General features: G+C 48.6%; 1 protein-coding gene across 4 annotated transcripts in view; it reads right to left on the bottom strand.

Moving 5' to 3' along the window:
- Positions 1 to 4,082: 4,082 nt before the first annotated feature.
- LOC131210690 (uncharacterized) overlaps positions 4,083 to 18,229 on the bottom strand; it is a 46,916-nt gene continuing 32,769 nt past the window's right edge. The window contains exons 3-8 of one of the 4 annotated variants that reach the window (XM_058203973.1): positions 15,716 to 15,912; positions 15,476 to 15,647; positions 15,291 to 15,396; positions 13,804 to 13,985; positions 6,811 to 6,936; positions 4,083 to 6,137 (exon numbers count right to left, since the gene is read on the bottom strand). In XM_058203973.1, coding sequence (XP_058059956.1) covers positions 6,019 to 6,137; positions 6,811 to 6,936; positions 13,804 to 13,985; positions 15,291 to 15,396; positions 15,476 to 15,647; positions 15,716 to 15,912 — 902 coding nt within the window. In that variant the 3' untranslated portion in view covers positions 4,083 to 6,018. Of the gene's footprint in view, positions 6,138 to 6,450; positions 6,526 to 6,810; positions 6,937 to 13,803; positions 13,986 to 15,290; positions 15,397 to 15,475; positions 15,648 to 15,715; positions 15,913 to 18,229 lie in introns of all 4 variants that reach the window. The other 3 variants (XM_058203981.1, XM_058203989.1, XM_058203996.1) reach the window with 3 other exon arrangements.

Raw genomic sequence — 18,229 nt, 5'->3', positions numbered from 1 at the left:
CGACTGAACTTGATTCTCCACGGCCGGTCTCTTCGTGAATCTACTGTCGATAAGTTACGCCAATTACTTCCGAAATGCGTAATCAAATTGTATGGCTATACCGTCACCAGCGGAGACATAAGCAGATGTTTTCGGAAGTGGAGAAGTGAAATAATGCCGTGGGAGAAAGGATGGACATTTTATCATCCCGATAAGTTAGTCTAAACCACATTTAGACGGACGAAACAGCGTGCGAAAAATGTTTAGATACTACGCACGTCTAGAACTGTAATTTAAAAATGCACTGAAACTCCAAATAAAATTATGGAATTTTGAATTGACATTCCATTAGATTGATCAGCGATAAGCAGCGATTTAATTCAACGTTGTTTTATGTGTTATAGATGCAGTGGCGCAACATCAATGTTGAGTGATTATTTAGCAACCCCTTAGTTCCTGTCAACAGGGTTCTAACCATCAGAGCTTTAGAATATCAGAATAATTTCGCTGTGGTGTCAATGGAAGCAGTTATGCTTACGAGGTACCTTCGTGCCTGCTTAACTTAAAATAACTGTAAGTATCTGCTCTTTTGGAAGTAAAGAAATTAGATACAAACTCGCTCTTTCGGGACCAAAGTGGGTCGGTCGCTCGTCATCAGTTCCACCCCGACAAACAATCGGGACGACCACTAGGTAAAGTGCAACCCTAGGCGAAAACCTTAAACCAAGCTCGGCTGCAGCACGAAGTTGTGTATGTTTGTATTCAATACCCGCCGCATAAATTAAAGCGGGACCCAGTTTAACCAAGGACCAGAAACACAAAAACTGCAACTGGTGCTTGCGGCATAAAATGCTTTCAGCGTAACGTAAGCATGTTGCTTTGTATGCTGCTCCGAGGGCTACAGACCAGCAGACACGGATCATCTTCTGGGTTGGTCAGTGCGCATTGTTTTCGGGCGCCGGAGAATAAAATGTGTTGTTTCATCAATTGAAGCGCAAATTTTCCATCTGTCCGTGATTATGCTGGCTGTGGGTACAAGAATTGCATTTGATGCATTATTTCTTGCGGCTTCGAGTCTTTGGGTACACTGAGACTTTTAACTAACTTTGTAGACAGATATTTTATTACCGTTAGCCAAAGTTAAGGTTAAGTGATGTGGCTATGAAAAGAAGAGTCGAAATAGTAGTACCGAGACAATGGAATATTGAAAAAAGCCGAATGGTTTGTGGCACTGTACTCACCCGCGGACTCCACTACATACAGAATTTCAATGAATTCCACTTCCGGCCAGGTCCCGTGCGTGATTATGGCTAAATGGTTCACAATGTTTTTCAGGCCCTCGGGGCCCCGTCGCTAAAGGAATAAATTAAAGCCCGTGTTTCGCATAGGCATTTCGTGACCCCGGACTGTCATCCCCGTGTGGCCGTGTGGCTGTGGTTTCAAAAACCTGCGTCCCCCAGGATTGGCCCGGGGTTTTTTTCAGCTGCGAGCTGCATTTGCATTTCTGCTTGCTGTACCGGCTTCGACCACCGGATGGCGAGCATTAATGATCGCAAATCGTTTCGCAAATCGTGCACGCAGTTTAAGCTCCCCAGGCATTACTTTAATTTCTCCACAATCAGCAGGAACAGGAATCGGAAGCGTAGCGGCCATTTCCGTCGTGCACCGTTCGCGTGCGTTCGCAGCATTAATTGTCCCATTATTTGGTTCAATAACATCAAATTGATGCTTGCCAACGATCAACGATTAGGTGCTCTCGGCAGGTAATTTCGCTGCCCCGGTACAAATTGTACCACACTTTGATTGAGGGGTTTGTTTGAGGTTCTGAGGGCTTTTCACTGGTTGGCCACAATTACACACAAGTTCCGTATTGAGCAATTTTGTTTGCGAAACCTTCCACTACCGGCATCACCGGTTGATAGGCTTATTCCCTCTACATCCCCTTTTTAAATCCAAAAAAACAAATTAAAAATTTGTTAAAATATCTAATGGTTCATGAAACACAGACTAATGAAGGAAGTAACGGAGAAGCCGGGCCAGTGCCTTCACTTCGCAAGACAAACCTCCGCTTGATGCGTAAATTGTGCGCACATTTTCCCGGCGGGATTTTTCACGCACAACACGTGGCCGCGGTCGTGAGCGGTGTGCGTGCAGAAATGTTAATCACGCAAGACGCTCGTCGGATTGGCCTATTCGCCCCGATAAAAGGGCCGGCCCCGGAGGATGAATAAGTTTCCGGCCACAGAAGTCGTCCAGGGATAATCACAAAACGGTCCCGTGAGACTCTTTCCGTGAGTGAATCGCATCGTTCGAGAAGATTTCTTGCCCCAAAAGTGGGCTTGCCAGATTACGCTAAAGTGTAGCAAGGGCACAGCATATGCTTCTGATGTTGTTTCCGATGTTCCGATTTTGCTCCGAGAACGGCGGTGGTTAAATTGTCGGAAGGGAGGAAAGATTCGTAATGTTCCTGTCGAAAAATCGTGTAGAATATCGATCGCCCGGTGGGAGACTAAGGACAGACTTCAAGCCCTTCTCCGAGTTATTTGAAGCTTTCGCCAACCCGTAAAGCGCCCGGTTTCGGCACCGTGCAGTGGTAGGATTAATGGAATGAAAATCATTAAACCCATTTCGAAATTTATCGCTCGCCGGCGGGTGCCGAAAAGCGATCCTCCGGATGCCGGATCCGTGGTCGTACCCACCGGCCAAATCCTCAATCCGGCAGGGAAAATAAAGTTCCTTTTTCGGGGACCGAATGTAATGTGGCCCGGACATCGCCGCTCAATGGTCGCACACTTCTAAGTGCTACGGTGGCACGGAAGTGAATGGAACGGGTCGAGTGTTCGTGTCAAGTTTGGAATTCGATTCGGCGCGCATAATTGCTCTCGATGCAGCAGCTTCTCCGCGTCGTCCTTGAGCGACCCTCGGTATAATGACCATTTTTTATTCGGCACCAGTCGCGAACGCTTCTAGCGGTCGTCTGACTCGTCTTTTGCCACTCCATAAAAGAGGAGTTTTATGGGCGAAAAGATGCGATAAACGTGCCGCGACCCTTGCTCCAACTCAGCCGGCCCCAAAATGGTTACGATGCAAGTTTTGGCGGAAATGAACACACGCAAGATGTCACATTAAGCGATAGCAGTCCCGTCGTGCCGTCCGTGGACTTCACTTCCCTCACGCCGGGATGGCACTTCGATTTCAATTTCCCACGAATTAAGATGTTAATCATGAGTGCCGCCAGGTCAAGCGGATGGTAATTCCGTCTAATGATTACTTGACACAACAGTTCAGTGGATCGCAATTATTTGCGATCGTAATTTGAAGATTATGGCGCAGAATGATGCTGTTCCTGTTACCAGCAAAAAAAGTCCTCTCGTATCAAATACGAATCGATCGGCTCGGATCGATGATATAAAATGGCCCTATCTCGTCCAAATTGATTGATCTGTTAAAGGAAAATATTTTTACTAAACTAAAAGCACCTGGAGCACGTGCAGACGTGCTGGCACGGGCAACGGGAACTAATTACCCGTGCATTACCCACGAAAGCGACCGAGTCACGGAACGAGAAAAGCCACCGTTCGGCCGTTAAGCGAAGGGGTTATATTGGAGTTTTCCGTCCGCAATTACTTAATCAAGTGATGATAATTTTATCGGAGTCAGCGCCGCCGCGCCATGGCACATTATTTCCATTATGTTGCACAGCAGTAGCGCCACGAAGACCACGCATCCGGTTTCCGGTCGCTCGTTAGGTTGCTTCACTTCACGATGGCCGATCTGGTTTGTTGCGGTTTTTGCGGGTCTCCCCGAAAGTGTCTCTCGGTGTGTATAATAGGGTTGTCTGTATTCGCGATATTAAGCCGTACTTAAAACCAATGGTGATGCTCATTTCGTGATGGAGAAAATCCAAATTAAAAAAAAAACGGAACCACACACTGACCGCTGCACTGACTGCGTTTTCGTTAGTTTTAACTTCCGTTGAGTACACCGAGTATGAATATTGATTGCCTCTGGCTTCCGGGGGGGGAGGAATGTAATAAACATCGGGCCCGGGCCTGTTTTCGGTTATGTTCGAAGCAAAAGCACTGAAGTTCGTTAATATTCATGATTTGTTTATTTTTCACGATTGTTTCGCTTGGTTTTTCGCCCTCACAATTTACAGCCTCACGGAAAACAATGCTTGTGAATCTCAACTGAAATCGATCCCGCTTCTCATAAGTCATTGACGTTCCATTCTGCGATGTGTTTTTGTGTCTGCGATTGATTGACTGGTGATTGGTGAATTTATTCGTTTAAAAACCAAAAAAGGGCAACTTCTTCGCACTTGCCCCATCGTGATGAGCCCGCGGCCCGTGGCTTCGTTTGTATATGGCTTTGAACTTGTGAAGATGGCTTCACCATATCGAAATGCATCAACCAGTGTGTTCAGGGTGGTTGCCACGGCACGGACACGCTATTAAAGGAACTGCAACATAACCCAATGCAAGCTACCCTACAGACACGGACGATACGAGACTCATGGACACTCATGGAGACGGCACCTCATAAAGCAGCCGGGTTTCTGTTTCCGGTTTGGCCGTCCTAAGCACCGCACCGTAACGGCGGCTACTGTATGCACTTTCTTTTCGCGCTCCTTCCGGAAGAACGCTAACAGAACCAAAAGGAAGAAACATCAAATAGTATCTCGACACTCTGGACGTGTTATGCTTCGATTCGTTACGCTTCCCTTATCCTTTTTACAGCTTAGTGTCCCTTCTCGGGCCTTCTTCGAGTTTCGATCTTGCGTTCGATCTTTCAATTCCGTTTATAAACTGTGACCACCGCGCATTGATAGTTTTCCCGCCCGGTTCCTGTTACAATTATCCTGCCCTCCGTTGCTTCTGGGCGCTCGTTATGCGCCCCTCGACTTCGTTTGACGAAGCCCGCGTTTCGGTGCACCGTGTTTTGTTTTACTTCTAAAAAAGAAAGAAACATGTTGCTATATATGTATATATATATATATACGAGTTGTGCAGTAGTATGTTTTCTCTTAATGCATCTTTTTCTCTTTCTTCCAATCTCTCGCCCGCGATCGTTCGCACTTTCTCTCTCTCTCTCTCTTTCTCTCGGTTTCAGTTTTTAGTGTTCATAAGGCATCAAATTTCGCACGCACTTTACACACACACACATAAACGGACACATACAGGCATACATACGATCACGATCACTCGCCAGATCGCCCACGGGGTGGCGCCTTCGAACGCGGCACGATCACTTCGCAAAGTTGTATAAAATAGCTGGTTTTAAGTTTTCCATTTGTTCTCATCTTCTGTCTTCTGTTATCGTGCTTGCAACCGATCGTCACACCGATCTGGCACGTGGCCACGTGGTGTGACAGATATTTTGTATATCAACTCGATCGAATGCATAAGAACGTGTTCGACTTTTTACAGCAGCGCGGGTTCGGTCTGTTTTCACGCCTTTGCCCTTCTGGGTTTTTCCTTTTTGTTTTAAGTTACTAATTTTTTTTTTTTTGGTTTCCGCTTCATACACCGACGACCTCGAACCGGACACGCTTGAGGGCAACGGTAGCAGTTGTGTTGTGGGTAGGTCTGCCACACTCTTTGGTGCGAAAGTAAGGGTGCTTTCCGCTTCTTTGGTAGGTTTAGCTGTTGAAGTGACGCGGCGCAATGTACTTGTTACTTATCCGACACTAAATGACTTCCTGGGGTGGGTTCAAGCGTTTGAACAGAGCTTACACAGGCAGTTACGACGCGAAATGAAATGCCTTAAAATGTCTTAAACGTAAAGCGAACTAAAACTGTGCACGAATGCAACGCCCTTCGGGTTCCTATGGCAGGTACAGTAACTTTAGAAAACGTTGAAAAACTTCACCCCCCTCACTGGTTGTGGCTCTCAGGCCCAGTCCCGTGCTTGGCGTGCTTGGCCACTATCACACGCGTCCACCCATTAGTCCTGGGGCTGCTGTGCTTAGCTGTGGATGAAGTTTATGTGCAGCCGGCGGTTCCGGATCTCGACGTCGGTGTACTGCTTGAAGCTCATCTACAAAAGCGTCGTGGCGAAGATCAGTAAAATCGTCACGACGGTCGCCAGCAGGCTTGTGGTCGTTCGCAGCGGCACCGGAAGACTGCTAGCCCCGTTCGACTCGGTCATGTTGGATCCTGTGGGGTGCCAGAGGAAGTAAATCACAGATCGATCGATTAGCAACACGGCGGCCGGTCTCTTGGGGGGCGGGTCATTAGTTTCGACGAACTGAATTTCGCGAGAAATATAATAGGGATTAATAACAAAAAATAAAAGTAAAGTATAGCAAACATACGAAAACAATAATTCAGGGCGTCATGCATTAATCGGTCCCAATCGGTGGCTACACTTCAGGAGAGCGGCCGGGCCGTCGCGACCGCAGCTCGCCAGCGACCACACCGAAGATTAGTGCCACTAAAATTATTTTAATAGTAACATTTTCGATTCTACCGATGCTGTAACCGAAGGCGGACGTTCCGTTGCGCTCGCCGGGGCTCTCCGGGCCGTCCGGAGGAGCGTCGGGATCTGGTCGGGCCAGCACAGCACAGTTTGATGGGTCGATGGAAAATAAAACAAGAAAGGGCTTTAAAAAAGTTGACATTTAGATAAAGTTCCACGCAAAAGCGCAAAGCCAGCTGTTAAGCCACAAAAAAACATGTCGGAGAACGCCCTAAAACCGAACCAAGAAACACAAGAAACACATCAAGAAACGAAGAGAAACGGAACGAAGGAGCGAAACCAAAAAGGGCCGAAACAGGGATTTTCCATTTTCACCGACCGACCGATCGACGGCGCGATACCGGCGCTTACCCCTTTTCTGAAGGTTTTCCGGTGCCGCGCGTAGCATTTCCACCGTCGTCGTGGTCGCCACCGTGGTGGTCGTGGTTCTGAGATGCGATTCTGGAAGCGGTTTATTGTTAGATTTAGTTTTGCGCGCTTTAACGGGAAAGTGGAATGTTAGAAGAAGAAGAAGAAGAAGAAGAAGAAGAAGAAGAATAAGAAGATGAACGGAAGAGGAGATGCGAAAGACGGTATGAATGTGAGACAGTGAGAAAGAGAAAGAGAGAGAGGTGAGAAGTGAGCGCGATCGGAAGGTGTGCAGAGGATCGAGACGCGATAGAAAAAGGTTAGTCCGTTGTTGTTTGGGGATTCACAGCACGAAGCGAAGCAGTACACGTGGCGTGGTGGAACACAAGCGAACAATAAGAAGCCTTCCTCGGTCTGAGACAAATTAGCATAACGCATCCTTTGAAGCAGCTGTTCGGAGTTCGGAGAAACAATAGTGTAGTAGTTTGAACGGAACGGAGCTAAAAATTTACACCATCGTAACGTAGCCTGGGTCAATACTTGTCCTCGGTTCATTATTGCCCACTTCTTCCTTACTTCCTTCCTTTGCTGATTGTGGACTCCACAGTAATTAGTTCTCGGGTGACGTCATAAGACTGTTCTTTTGTAATGATTGCAACAGGCGTTGTTTGATCTTATCCACAATGCTGTAGGCGAAGAATGAGGCCACTCCTTCGTGTCGGAAGGCCAAGTGGGCAGCAAATAGTTAGACCAGCCTTAGGCACCTCACAATGTTCGCTTTGAAGTTCCCGATGTTCCTACTTATAAAACTTCCTACGGCATTCCGATATCAAAGCTCTCTGCTCCCGTTTTGGGAAGAGTGGGACAAACGATAGACAAACATCGTTACAAAAATCGCTTTCCGCCGCTAAAACCTTTTATCCCGAGTGCTAACATTCAACTTAAACTAAAAGACCAACACGGAGCGACCGAAAGAACGATCATTGTTTAATCGGAAACAAACTTTCGACTGGCTGGCAAGCGTTTTCCGGAAATCCGAGTGTTCCCGGTGAAGAATTTGGTTTTTTTACGGGCACTAGCACTAGGAAACTTTTTGGGGAAATTGAAATTGGGGAAAGATTCCATTTGAAGTTCGCGTACGCCACTCTACAATCGGCCGTCCTTTGCAGGAGCTCCGACGGACTAAAAGCCCGTGTGTGGCCAGCAACCGAAGCCACGCTAATTTGACTCGACAAATCAACGTAACAGCATCGGAAGGCAAAACACCTATCACCCGCGTGTCTCAACACCGTGGGCCGCGTGGCTAATTGAAAAGCGCCGGTAATTGAATCTTCAACCGGACGGCCCCGGCTGTCCGGCGAAGTCAAGGCGGTGTCTAAGCTTTTGAAACCGCCAGCTTACGAACAACAATGGAGGTGTGTTTCGCGGGGTGTTATTGCATCCTCTGAGTGTTCCATTATTAAGGCCCGGACCATTCGGGAGTTCGCAAGCGTGAGAGGCCACGGCGCACTCTGAACTCGTCACTCGCAATCGATCGGGTCTCGGGGCGACATCCTTCGCCGACAACAAAAAGAAAAAAAACCCGTGACGCGACGACCGGGACTAATTCCTCTCATCACACATCGACTAATGCGCGGCCAGTGGCGACGGGTCCTGGCGATAGTATGATCTCCCCCCGCCAGAGGTCACAGACGGCCGCCGGACGAGCGAGAAAAGCCGAAACCTTTCACTGACCCCCGGGGGGCTTTGGGAACGTCACAGGATTTCGGCAGGTTCGTGATACGCTGTACTTAGCGCCGGGTCATCATAGAGGGACGTGAGCCCTGTGAGGACCGTCCCCGAGAACCGTACGTCGAACCGGATTGATGCGTGGTGGTGGCAAAGCCCCCCCCTTCCGTAAATTGGATGCTTATTAGGGCCGAGGCATCGCACCGACCGACCGCATCGTCATCTTCTTCACCCCAGACACGGGGAGCGCGTCCGGAATCGACTACGACATCTCAATTAATCATCAGCCGGGGGGGGCCAGTGGGGGTCAGGGCGCGTTGCGTTGCGTTGCGTGTCTTATACCTTCGTACGTGCGTCGTCCTTTGGTCGGCTTTTTGGCCGCCGCCGCTTGAAATCCATCTTCTCCGCGCTCGCACTTTCGGGTTTCCGTTTCACCGGACGTGGGCCGTCGTTGCTGATTAGCGTTGCTGATAAATGGCGCTGGCCTCCGTGCTGGGGTCGCACTGACGCTGACCCCGCGCCAGGGCTCGGACTCGGTCCGGCGCTGTCAATGTTGGCTTACGCGGAAGTCAAGTCATGTCCGGTCCGGTACACTTCAATAAGTCGTCAACAAAGCCGTCCTCGCGCGCGATAGAACCCGTCCTGGCCCGACCCGTACGAGGGTCGGGGTGTGACAAATCGGATGTTCGCCGATACTGCACCGTCGAGCACGTAGCAAGATGACGGCAGAAGAATGTCCAATCAATGGCGTCCGGAGCTTGGGGGCCGCGTGTTCGGTCGGTCGGATAAATTGAAATCCGATAAGTGACGCACCGGGACGACGACGGCGAAGGTGCACCATCGGACCGGAAACTCTACACTCCCGTTCTCTCGTTACGGGTTCTGCAGCTCGGCCGCTGTCAGGGATGATTTGTGGCTGACCAAAAGCGGCCACCCTTTCGGTTCGGTGTCTTCAGTGCCGTGACCTACGCTGAAGTCCACACCCGATGGCGCATTGTTTGACCATTTCGAGCCTTTGATGGGTCGGTTTTGTGTATCTTTCGCCGTGAAGTTGCCAGTTCCCGTTCTGAGAGGTACAGGAACCCCCGGTCTGCCGGTCGTTTGTTTGGCGATATATTAATTACGAAAGGCGGCCCTTAATTCCTGTATGGGTTAGCACCCTGAAACACCGGGAGCAATCGCCGGTGTCTCCAATTTTCTGTTGCTGAAGACCCAAGCGCCCCGGCCCAGCTCCCGGAAGACTGACCCCTGGCGCCGTAGATTTGCATAAACGTTTCGGGGCCACGTGCAAAACGGAACCAGGACCTTCGTTGCCAGATTCGGTTTTAATGTTTGTTTAATTAATCGCCCGGACAGCTGAGGGCCCTTCCCCGCCAGGAAAAACAGTAATGACGTCCGATCACGCCATGCACATGTATGGTAATGTGGCGTGTCCTGCCCAAAGTACCTGCAACTTGACCCGGCACAGAACGAGAGAGAGAGAGAGCGAGAGAGAGTGGGCGAAATCAGGCGTACAGAGGATAAGGCCCGGTCCACTGGAGTCACTGTGACTGACAGCGAACGAAATCTGTCACGAGCATCTACTATGCGGGAGCAGCCCTCAGAAGCGAACCCGCGGAGGGGTCCTGTCTTGCGTTTTTCCACTTCATAGATAATGGCCGTTTGCTCAGAGGGCTGGCCATCAGCGGCCTAGATCGGCGGCCGCATACGCCTGTGATGGACAACCGGTCTGACTCGGGCTCATTAATTATAAAACCACGGCCCAATCCACGGTGAAAGAAAGAACAGCATCCCCACAGGACCACCGGTCGCCGCCGCCGCCGCCAGAAAAACTAGAACTCGGCGCTTGTCGGAGGCCTCTATGTTTGGGCAACCCGCCCGAGTGGCTTCCGATGTTCGCAGTGTTCTCTGAGGGTGGATCGGAAAAAGGTAACCCAGCGCCCCCCCCCTCGAAGACCTGAATGGCGCCGCCCAGACGGCCTTCGCTAAATGGTGGCCGGCCATTTTCATTTACTAGAAAGAATCGTGGTGGTAATTCATTAAATAAATTATCATCATCATGATCTGCTTTCCCGGGGGCCACCCACGGAAAATCCACTTAACGTGCTCGGTCTCGCTGCGCCCCTTTTTGCGGTGGTGGCCTCTTCCGTGAAAGGGGGGCATATTCTGCGAATAATTATGATCATTGTTATTGTTACCTTTTATTAGACTCATTATAGAATTTGGAGCCTACGGAACCGTCTGCGTCGGACCAGAGCCGCTCTGGTTGACCCGCTTTGCTGCAGTGCCCCATTACATTTCGCAAAGGACGCTAGCACTGGTGGCCGTGATCGGAACGAACGATGGGCAGGATGGTCGCTGTAGACACTCCACTACGGACCGGCCACCATTAGACCGGAATGGACCGATCGACGGCTTCCGGATATGCTACGGGATTTATTCACGACCACTAAAGCCCTCGTCGCGTAATCGCTGCATGCTTAATGCGGCACCTAAGCTGTCCGCAGCGTACTGCGCCAAGCTTTCATTAGGAGTACGTCCCCGCTCTCCTTGGACTTGGACGACATTAAAGTCCTTTAGTTTTAAATCAATTTCAGCGCGAAACAAAGCAAAAGGGACCGTCTCGCCTGGCCGCGTTTTCTTTCCCCGTTCCAAAGGCCAGCCAATTAATTCGGGCACAACGAACGGAACGGCGCACAGAAAGTGGGAAAATGCCCCGGAAAATACGGACCTCCGATGCTGAAGCCACGCCAACAGCGAGGAAGGGAGCGAGAGGGCCACTAATTGCGATAAGTAGTGATGAATGTTTTAATTAGCCACCAGTCGATAATCGTGTCCCCGGTGTCGGTCCGGCCAACTTCTGGCGTCGTTCGACCCGACACAGGACGCCATCTCTCTTGTGTCCGGGATCCACTCTGGCTTTAGGAGTGCGCTTAATCTCGACCTTTTGGGAGATCTTATTTTTGGCCCATTTTTTTACGCTCACGACCGGGCACTACATTTTATCGATTTGTTGGTCTCTTTTCCTCCGTTGTTTATTTTCTCATTTTCATCTCTCGGAGCGTTTAGCTTTCTCTGGCTTTGTTGAATATTCCGAGTCCATGCTTTTATCGTTATAATTTTCACTACTTTTCCACCGGGGCGCGTTTGCCTGCGCAGAGGCTTTTCTCTGGTCGTTAGCGGAGCCACGCGATGGAAAATCAAAACCCCGGGACCTGACGGGACTTTAGGCACGGGGCACACTTGGGTGCTAATTAGCGAGTGGTCTGGAAATTTCTTTTCTTCCAACTGACAACCGACCACAGCTGACCGGGATGTCCGATTTCTCCGGCACAGTTCGGTGCCCTTAACTGGTAAGAAAGGACACGAAGCAGTTCCATTCCGTACACGGCACCATCGCGAAGAAAATGCAAACGCCAGCAAGCCAATGGGCGACGGGTCGGCTTTTCCGGTCCGGACCGGGAGCATAAGCCGGAACGGGGCTGTAAAGACTGCAAACAGAGCGGGCGGCCGGCGAAAGAAGGTAGCAAAAGCAGGCTTTCATCTTGGGTCGGTTCATCCGGGTCCTTTTAGAAGCGCGTCTGAAAGGAGGGCTGCCCGTTAATATTCCTACGTCTTCTGCTCGGCTTTGGGTGTGAATTTTTGTATTTAAAGTTTGCTGTCCCGGAAAGCGGACTGCAGTGGCAAACAACCTCGACGCGCTCCTGCCGGGAGGACTCGAGCAGTCAGTGAACCCCACCCGAGTGGCTAGCAGCAGATGCAGCCACTAATTAAGTCTTTTGCCTTGGGAGTGCCCAGGCATCCCTCTGGACTGTCCGCTGGGAGTCTTCTTCGGGTTATTTCGGGGTGTACGGTTTACACGAATTCGTCGGGCTTTGGAATGCACCGAGTGTTGCCGCAACACACGGAAAGCGTTAAGCCGTGGCTAGATGATCCTTTTTGGCCGGTTTTTTGTTTTCGGCAACAAACTTCTCGCCGAAGGGAGAGATAATTAAAAAAGGGCGTTGGAGAAGTGAAATACATTCACCACAAACAAGAAATATTATCCAACTCGAGATTGTTCGTCCCGGCCAAGGAGAAAAGTTAAGTGAGCCATAATAACTTTACAACAAAAGGAGGGCAATTTGAACAGATAAAACCTATCTCCATGGCATTAAGCGCTTGCAACAAGCCGTGTTGTGTAAGATAAAATAAATAATATTTAAGTTTAAAACTTAGCTTTAAAACAAGCAACAGAATATTATCCCTAAGCTAGAAACTGTTCAGATTAAATGGCCAAAAATTGCTGCCATTCGGACAGGGCGTTCTTGAGGCGTATTCTATGAACCATAAGATACGAACATGGCGAGCTAGAAAAAACTGTAAAAAACTAATTAAAACAAGATGTTGCAGCATCGTGTTTTTTTGTGTCCGATTTGGCATTTACACTCACTGTTCTGTTAAGTTATTCGTAAAAGATGTGCTCCTTTATTTCCCTCGGATTCCCTCGGACAAAAACGCGCCGCAAAGTCCGCCCGACCGTGGCAATGCTTTTCACGGAGCGAAAGTTTCCGTGCGCCATCGGAACGCGGCGGGAAAACAAAAACCAGGACAACGAGTGGGAAACTCAGCCCAAGATTAGGTGGCCCGGACCCCAGGAAGGTGACAGTTGAAGTTTCTCTGTACACAAATAACTTCGAATCACCGATTCCGGAGCTCAACAATTTGACATCTGCTCCGCGCCCTGGGAATGTTGGAAAAATCACGAGACTCGGGAAAAACACTCCGAACGCCCATCCGCGCGCCCAAGGACTTATCTGTCGAGCATGAAATTGATAATGCCATCGGCCTACAGCCGCGCCATTCTTGGCCTACATTCGTGACAAAACACGAGACATGGGACCAGAGGTTAAAAGCTAACAAGACAAGGCATCAATCTGAGGCCCGTTTGACCCACGAAGGGAGAAGAGGAACGAAGCAACAACCCCCCTATGCCGGGGCTGCATATTTATGTGCTGGCCAAGGTGTTTGTGGGAGAGTTTTGCGAGGAAGGAAGCCATTGGCATGGTTCACCGCAGTCGACTTGTAATGACTTTTGTGCCCGGTGTCAAGTTTTTCCACCGGAAAACTCCTCCGGAAGGTGAATCTTTGATGCTGATGCGACACGAACTGATGCTGTGAAAGGGGGAAAGTCTGGGGAAAGGCGCGGCGCATGCATGGGGGACACCGGAAGCTAGCACACGGATGGCCAGGGTGAGAGCCCGATGCCAAAGGCACCGGGGCACCTACCGTAGTACGTCGTCGAGCGGCGTTTGTTGTAGTTCGTCTCCGGTATCGAGAGCAGACACTCGATCATGGCCGGTGACTCGAGCTGATCCTTTCGTATCCTGCCGCTGATGGACACGTTGAAGAGACCGTTCTCGCCCTGGACGGATTTGAGGTTCTCCGTCTCGAACAGCTCGTCGTTGATGCTGGAATTACAGATCCGAAGAAGGCCACGGGGCAATTAGAGCTGAACTGAATCCGATAGTTGGGCCTAGCGTTTGACCGCAACGTTGCCTTTAAGCTCAATTCAATAATGGTCCAAAGTGAACTCTGGCCAACGGGCAGTTCTTAGGCAACAGTCTTATCGTTCCATTCAACACCTATGCTCGATTACAAACCATTCTTTAACTCCGAACAAACAGATTATGAAATGTTGATCCTCACTTTAAACAGCTTTGTTGGAGGATTTACAGCCTCTCATCGATTACTGATGTAACATCATGTTTAACAGGATCCACCGATTTATGGCCACGGAGCACCGAGTTTGAAAAATATCCTCGACCGCCGGTGGAAGGAGTTGGGATGGTTGGGATTATCGTGCGGAAAAGTCATTTCCTTAATCACAGCTCGTCTTCGCCAACGAAAATCAATATTTAGTAGACCCATCGACCGACCGGACTTCGGTCGGCCATAAACTGCTAACTCTCATTTAACAGTAACAGATTTTCGGTGATTGAATTTCGAATCCAAAGGGTGTTTGTCCTTTTTTGCCCGCGGCAACCTTTACAAGGGAATCGAACAAACCTTTTGCCGTTTTCGTAGGAGGAAAAAAATCATCATGGGGGAAAATGACCGATGACGGTTGCGAGTTGACCGACGGTCGCTGGCGGATGGCGGATTTGGTGAATGAAAATGGGGAAAATAACAACATATTTTCGGAGCCACGCGTTGGGTGTTGTCAGCGATGCGCGGCGCGAGGAGTTTGATTTATCATTCGACCTGAAACAGCCTCCGCATATCCCCCCGTCCAAATGGGAGACCCTTTCCGGTGCGTCCTTCCTGTCGATGATTCACCGAACTCAGCAAAAATAGCACAACCAGCGGCGTGAAATCTGGAGCTGGGCGCCAACGTAATGTTGTTTTGGGGGGCCAGGAAGCGAAAAAATAAATTATGCAAATATTTTACTTATAATTCATTTCATAAATTAAATGGGACGATATTTTGCATCCTGGCCCTTCCAATCGATTGGCATCGGGAAGCATGAGTCACTTCCGGACCGCTAGGGTGATTTAGGTGCTTTATGTGATCAATTTTACGACCTCTACACTGCTTGTAGCCAAAGCAACGTCCAGCAAGTGACATTATTCTTTACGAAGACCAATTGTCGCCTGAATGCTTCATTGAACTTGAACTAGAAAGCAAGCTGTCATCACTGTGGCCATCTTTAAACTGGGCATGCTCCGTCACGCATCGAAAGCTCCCACCTGGAGTCCTCGGGTCCAACACTTACCGAATCTGTAGCTCCGGCAGGGGCGATATGTCTCGTGCGTGGCAATCAACCGTGATGTAACCGTCTCCATTCAGGTAGTAGCTGAGGTCAAACTTGCTCTCCCGAACTAGATGGGAGCGAAGGAAAGAGGAAAAAATCAGCATCAAGCAGATTTCGGCCACGAAACGGAGTCACAGAGAGCTTACCGATGATTTTCAGCTTGGCCGACTTCCGGTCGATCCCGGAGTACGTCTGGACAATGCAGATGTACTCGCCGGTAAAGTTGGCCAGCGGTTTGATGATCGCCATCGCTCGATGCTTGTGCATGTGCTCCTGTGACACGACGTACGAAGTGTCGACCCGGTTCTTAAACGATTGCTGCCAACGAAGGACGCAGTTATTGATGAAACAGGATAGTGACAGCGGTTAGTGACCGCGCTACTTACAAAGGGGAACGGATTTTTCGATGGAATCCACTGATAGATGGGCTGGTTGTCTAGCAGCCACTTTAACACGAAGCCCTTCTCGTTCTCGTCCACCTCGTACTCGCAGTCCAGTATTAGCGGGTCGGGCGTTTTGGAGGTCTGGTCCAGCAGGTAGGTCGACGGGACTTTCAGGTTGATAATTTTCACTGCGGTGCACACTGTCGGTGACAGGGAAACAGAAAGGAAATACAGTTCAGGCGTGTCCTTGAATGCAATAGAGCGATTCGGGCGAAGCACTGACCCAAACTGGAAGCTTGAAAAATGAATTAAATAAAACGTTTAATTCCATATGTTTAGAAGGACAGTGTCATATGGAGCCAGGAACGTGAAGCCATACATTCCAGTTTAAAAATGCAATCATTTTCATCGTTTGACTAATTCATGTTGACTCAAAGCTCTCGAGACTGTCGGGCGATTCGTTTCTGGCGCGCCAGTCGTTTTGCAATCTGAGGGTTTCAATATTTTATTTATGCCAGCTTTTCTGTTTTCACTCTCTTTGGGTTGCAATAATTTCATCTTTACCCGTGCTGCGAGGATATTCGTGAGTTGTTTGCCGCTAGTACCGTAAAGACGTCACGTGTGAAGAACAGCCCCAATGATTAAATCGGAAGGCTTTTTTGGCAGTAGGTCGAAATGATTGCGAGGACTTTAAGGTGTTCAATTAAGCTAAATTCAACTATGTGCCCAACTTTAGGAAGTAAAGCCGTTTCATTTCAGTTTCGCGTTCCGTTTCGCTGCTTAACTTGCTCTACTAAAATGTAACAAATAAAATCCTTTGCTCCCAACTCCGTTAATTAGAAAAGTGGAAGATATTCCTTCATATCTTTGAACGAAGTTTATCAACCGAAGGACGACCGATTGGACGACCGAATCGACGGCTTGAGACCAGTGACAATTTGCCAACTTCTCCGGTTGACAAATAAATGGACCGTGAAATGTTTTTGTTTCCCTGATCCCCATCAGCTTCACGGGTTTTAAGCAGTTGTACCAAGTTTTCTCCGATCGTCAAAGGTTTAAAACTCTTTGCAAGTTGTTCCGATCCTGGCGGGCGAAGGAGACTAAGAAACGAGCCCTCGTCCCGATGGCCGGATGAGGGGTTGGCAAACAATGTTGCCGATGTTTTGGCGATGTACTTTTGAAAGTTGTTGAAAATTTATTTCTCCATGTTCGTTGAAGAAAACTTTGCCGGCCCCGTGAACCGTGCGGGCGAAATTGAATCAAACGGTAGCCCGGCCAGCTTCTAAGGGGTTGTTTCTAATGTCATACCCTTTTCTTGCGCATTCGGGGAAAAGTCAAACCGGATGAGGATGAAGACGATAAGTGTTTGCTCTGTGTTTTGAGAATAAAAGAAAATACTTTTGCATTTGAAAGTGAATGAAATCCGAGCGAATGATATTCGATTTGCTGAATATTTGATGGTTAAAGCTTGTTCTACCTTTGGAAGTTTAGCGTAATGTTTATGAAACAGATCGGACAGCTGATAGGACATTTTGGTCAAACTCGAAATATTCATCTCGAATTGTGATGCTGTTCTGGATATTCCCGCCCCGCTTTTATTGGATTTTCTACTTTCAGAAGCTTATAGTAGTAAATCATTTGGACCGAAAAGAAGCGCTCAGTCGAAAATAAACTCGATTGCATGTTCGGCGTTTATTGTTCGCACAATGTTTTGATACATTGTCGTTCTTCTGTACGTATTCTATCTGGCGGTCGTGTCCAACCCCGGAAAGAGCTACGGAAAAGTAATCTCGAAGCCAAACATTGCTTTGGCAACTTTCGCCAAGATCATTTCCGTAGCTGCTGTGCTCGATTCCCCCGGTGAAAAATAAGGTTGTTCCAGCTTTGGCAAGAAAACATTTTTCCTGCTTCGATTGTTCCTTTGGGGAACATTACGATCCAACCTTCCAACTTAGTCGACAATGCATGGAGCCGTTTTTTGATGAAATCGAATTACATTCATGTACATACAAGTTCGTTTTAAACATACCCACCACTTTTTATGATGGGTTGGTTCATTGGTCCTTTTTCATGGCGCACATTAGGAACGGGGAGGTAAACGGTTGATGAAAGCGAAAAAAGGTTCCAGGAGCCAAAAGCAATTTAACGTAATTGAACCATCGAATGGGTATCCCGTTCAAAAATATCCACAACAACGTTTTCCGTATAAACCCTGGGCCGTGCCTGATACTGATGAATGGCTTTTCAAAGCGAACCACACGCCGAAAAAATCAACTCATAGCCCTTGTGTCGGAGAAAACGGCTCGATTTGCTTGATGTTTTCCTTGAGCATTTCACCTTCAATATTGACCCACATTACCGTACTTCTATCGATAGGTTCAAGACGATTAAAGTCAAATTTGTTTCATAGATCAAAGACGAGCCGCTTGTTTCTCCATTCTTAAAACTCCAAACACAATAAGCATAGGCCAAATAAACCTATAGACTCAAAATTTTAACGATATTTTCTGTTGATTA

The sequence above is a fragment of the Anopheles bellator genome, chromosome 1 (assembly GCF_943735745.2).
Source record: "Anopheles bellator chromosome 1, idAnoBellAS_SP24_06.2, whole genome shotgun sequence".
Classification (NCBI taxonomy): Eukaryota; Metazoa; Arthropoda; class Insecta; order Diptera; family Culicidae; genus Anopheles; species Anopheles bellator.
Note: the sequence above shows the minus strand (reverse complement) of the source record. Positions and strands in the feature narration are given on the sequence as shown.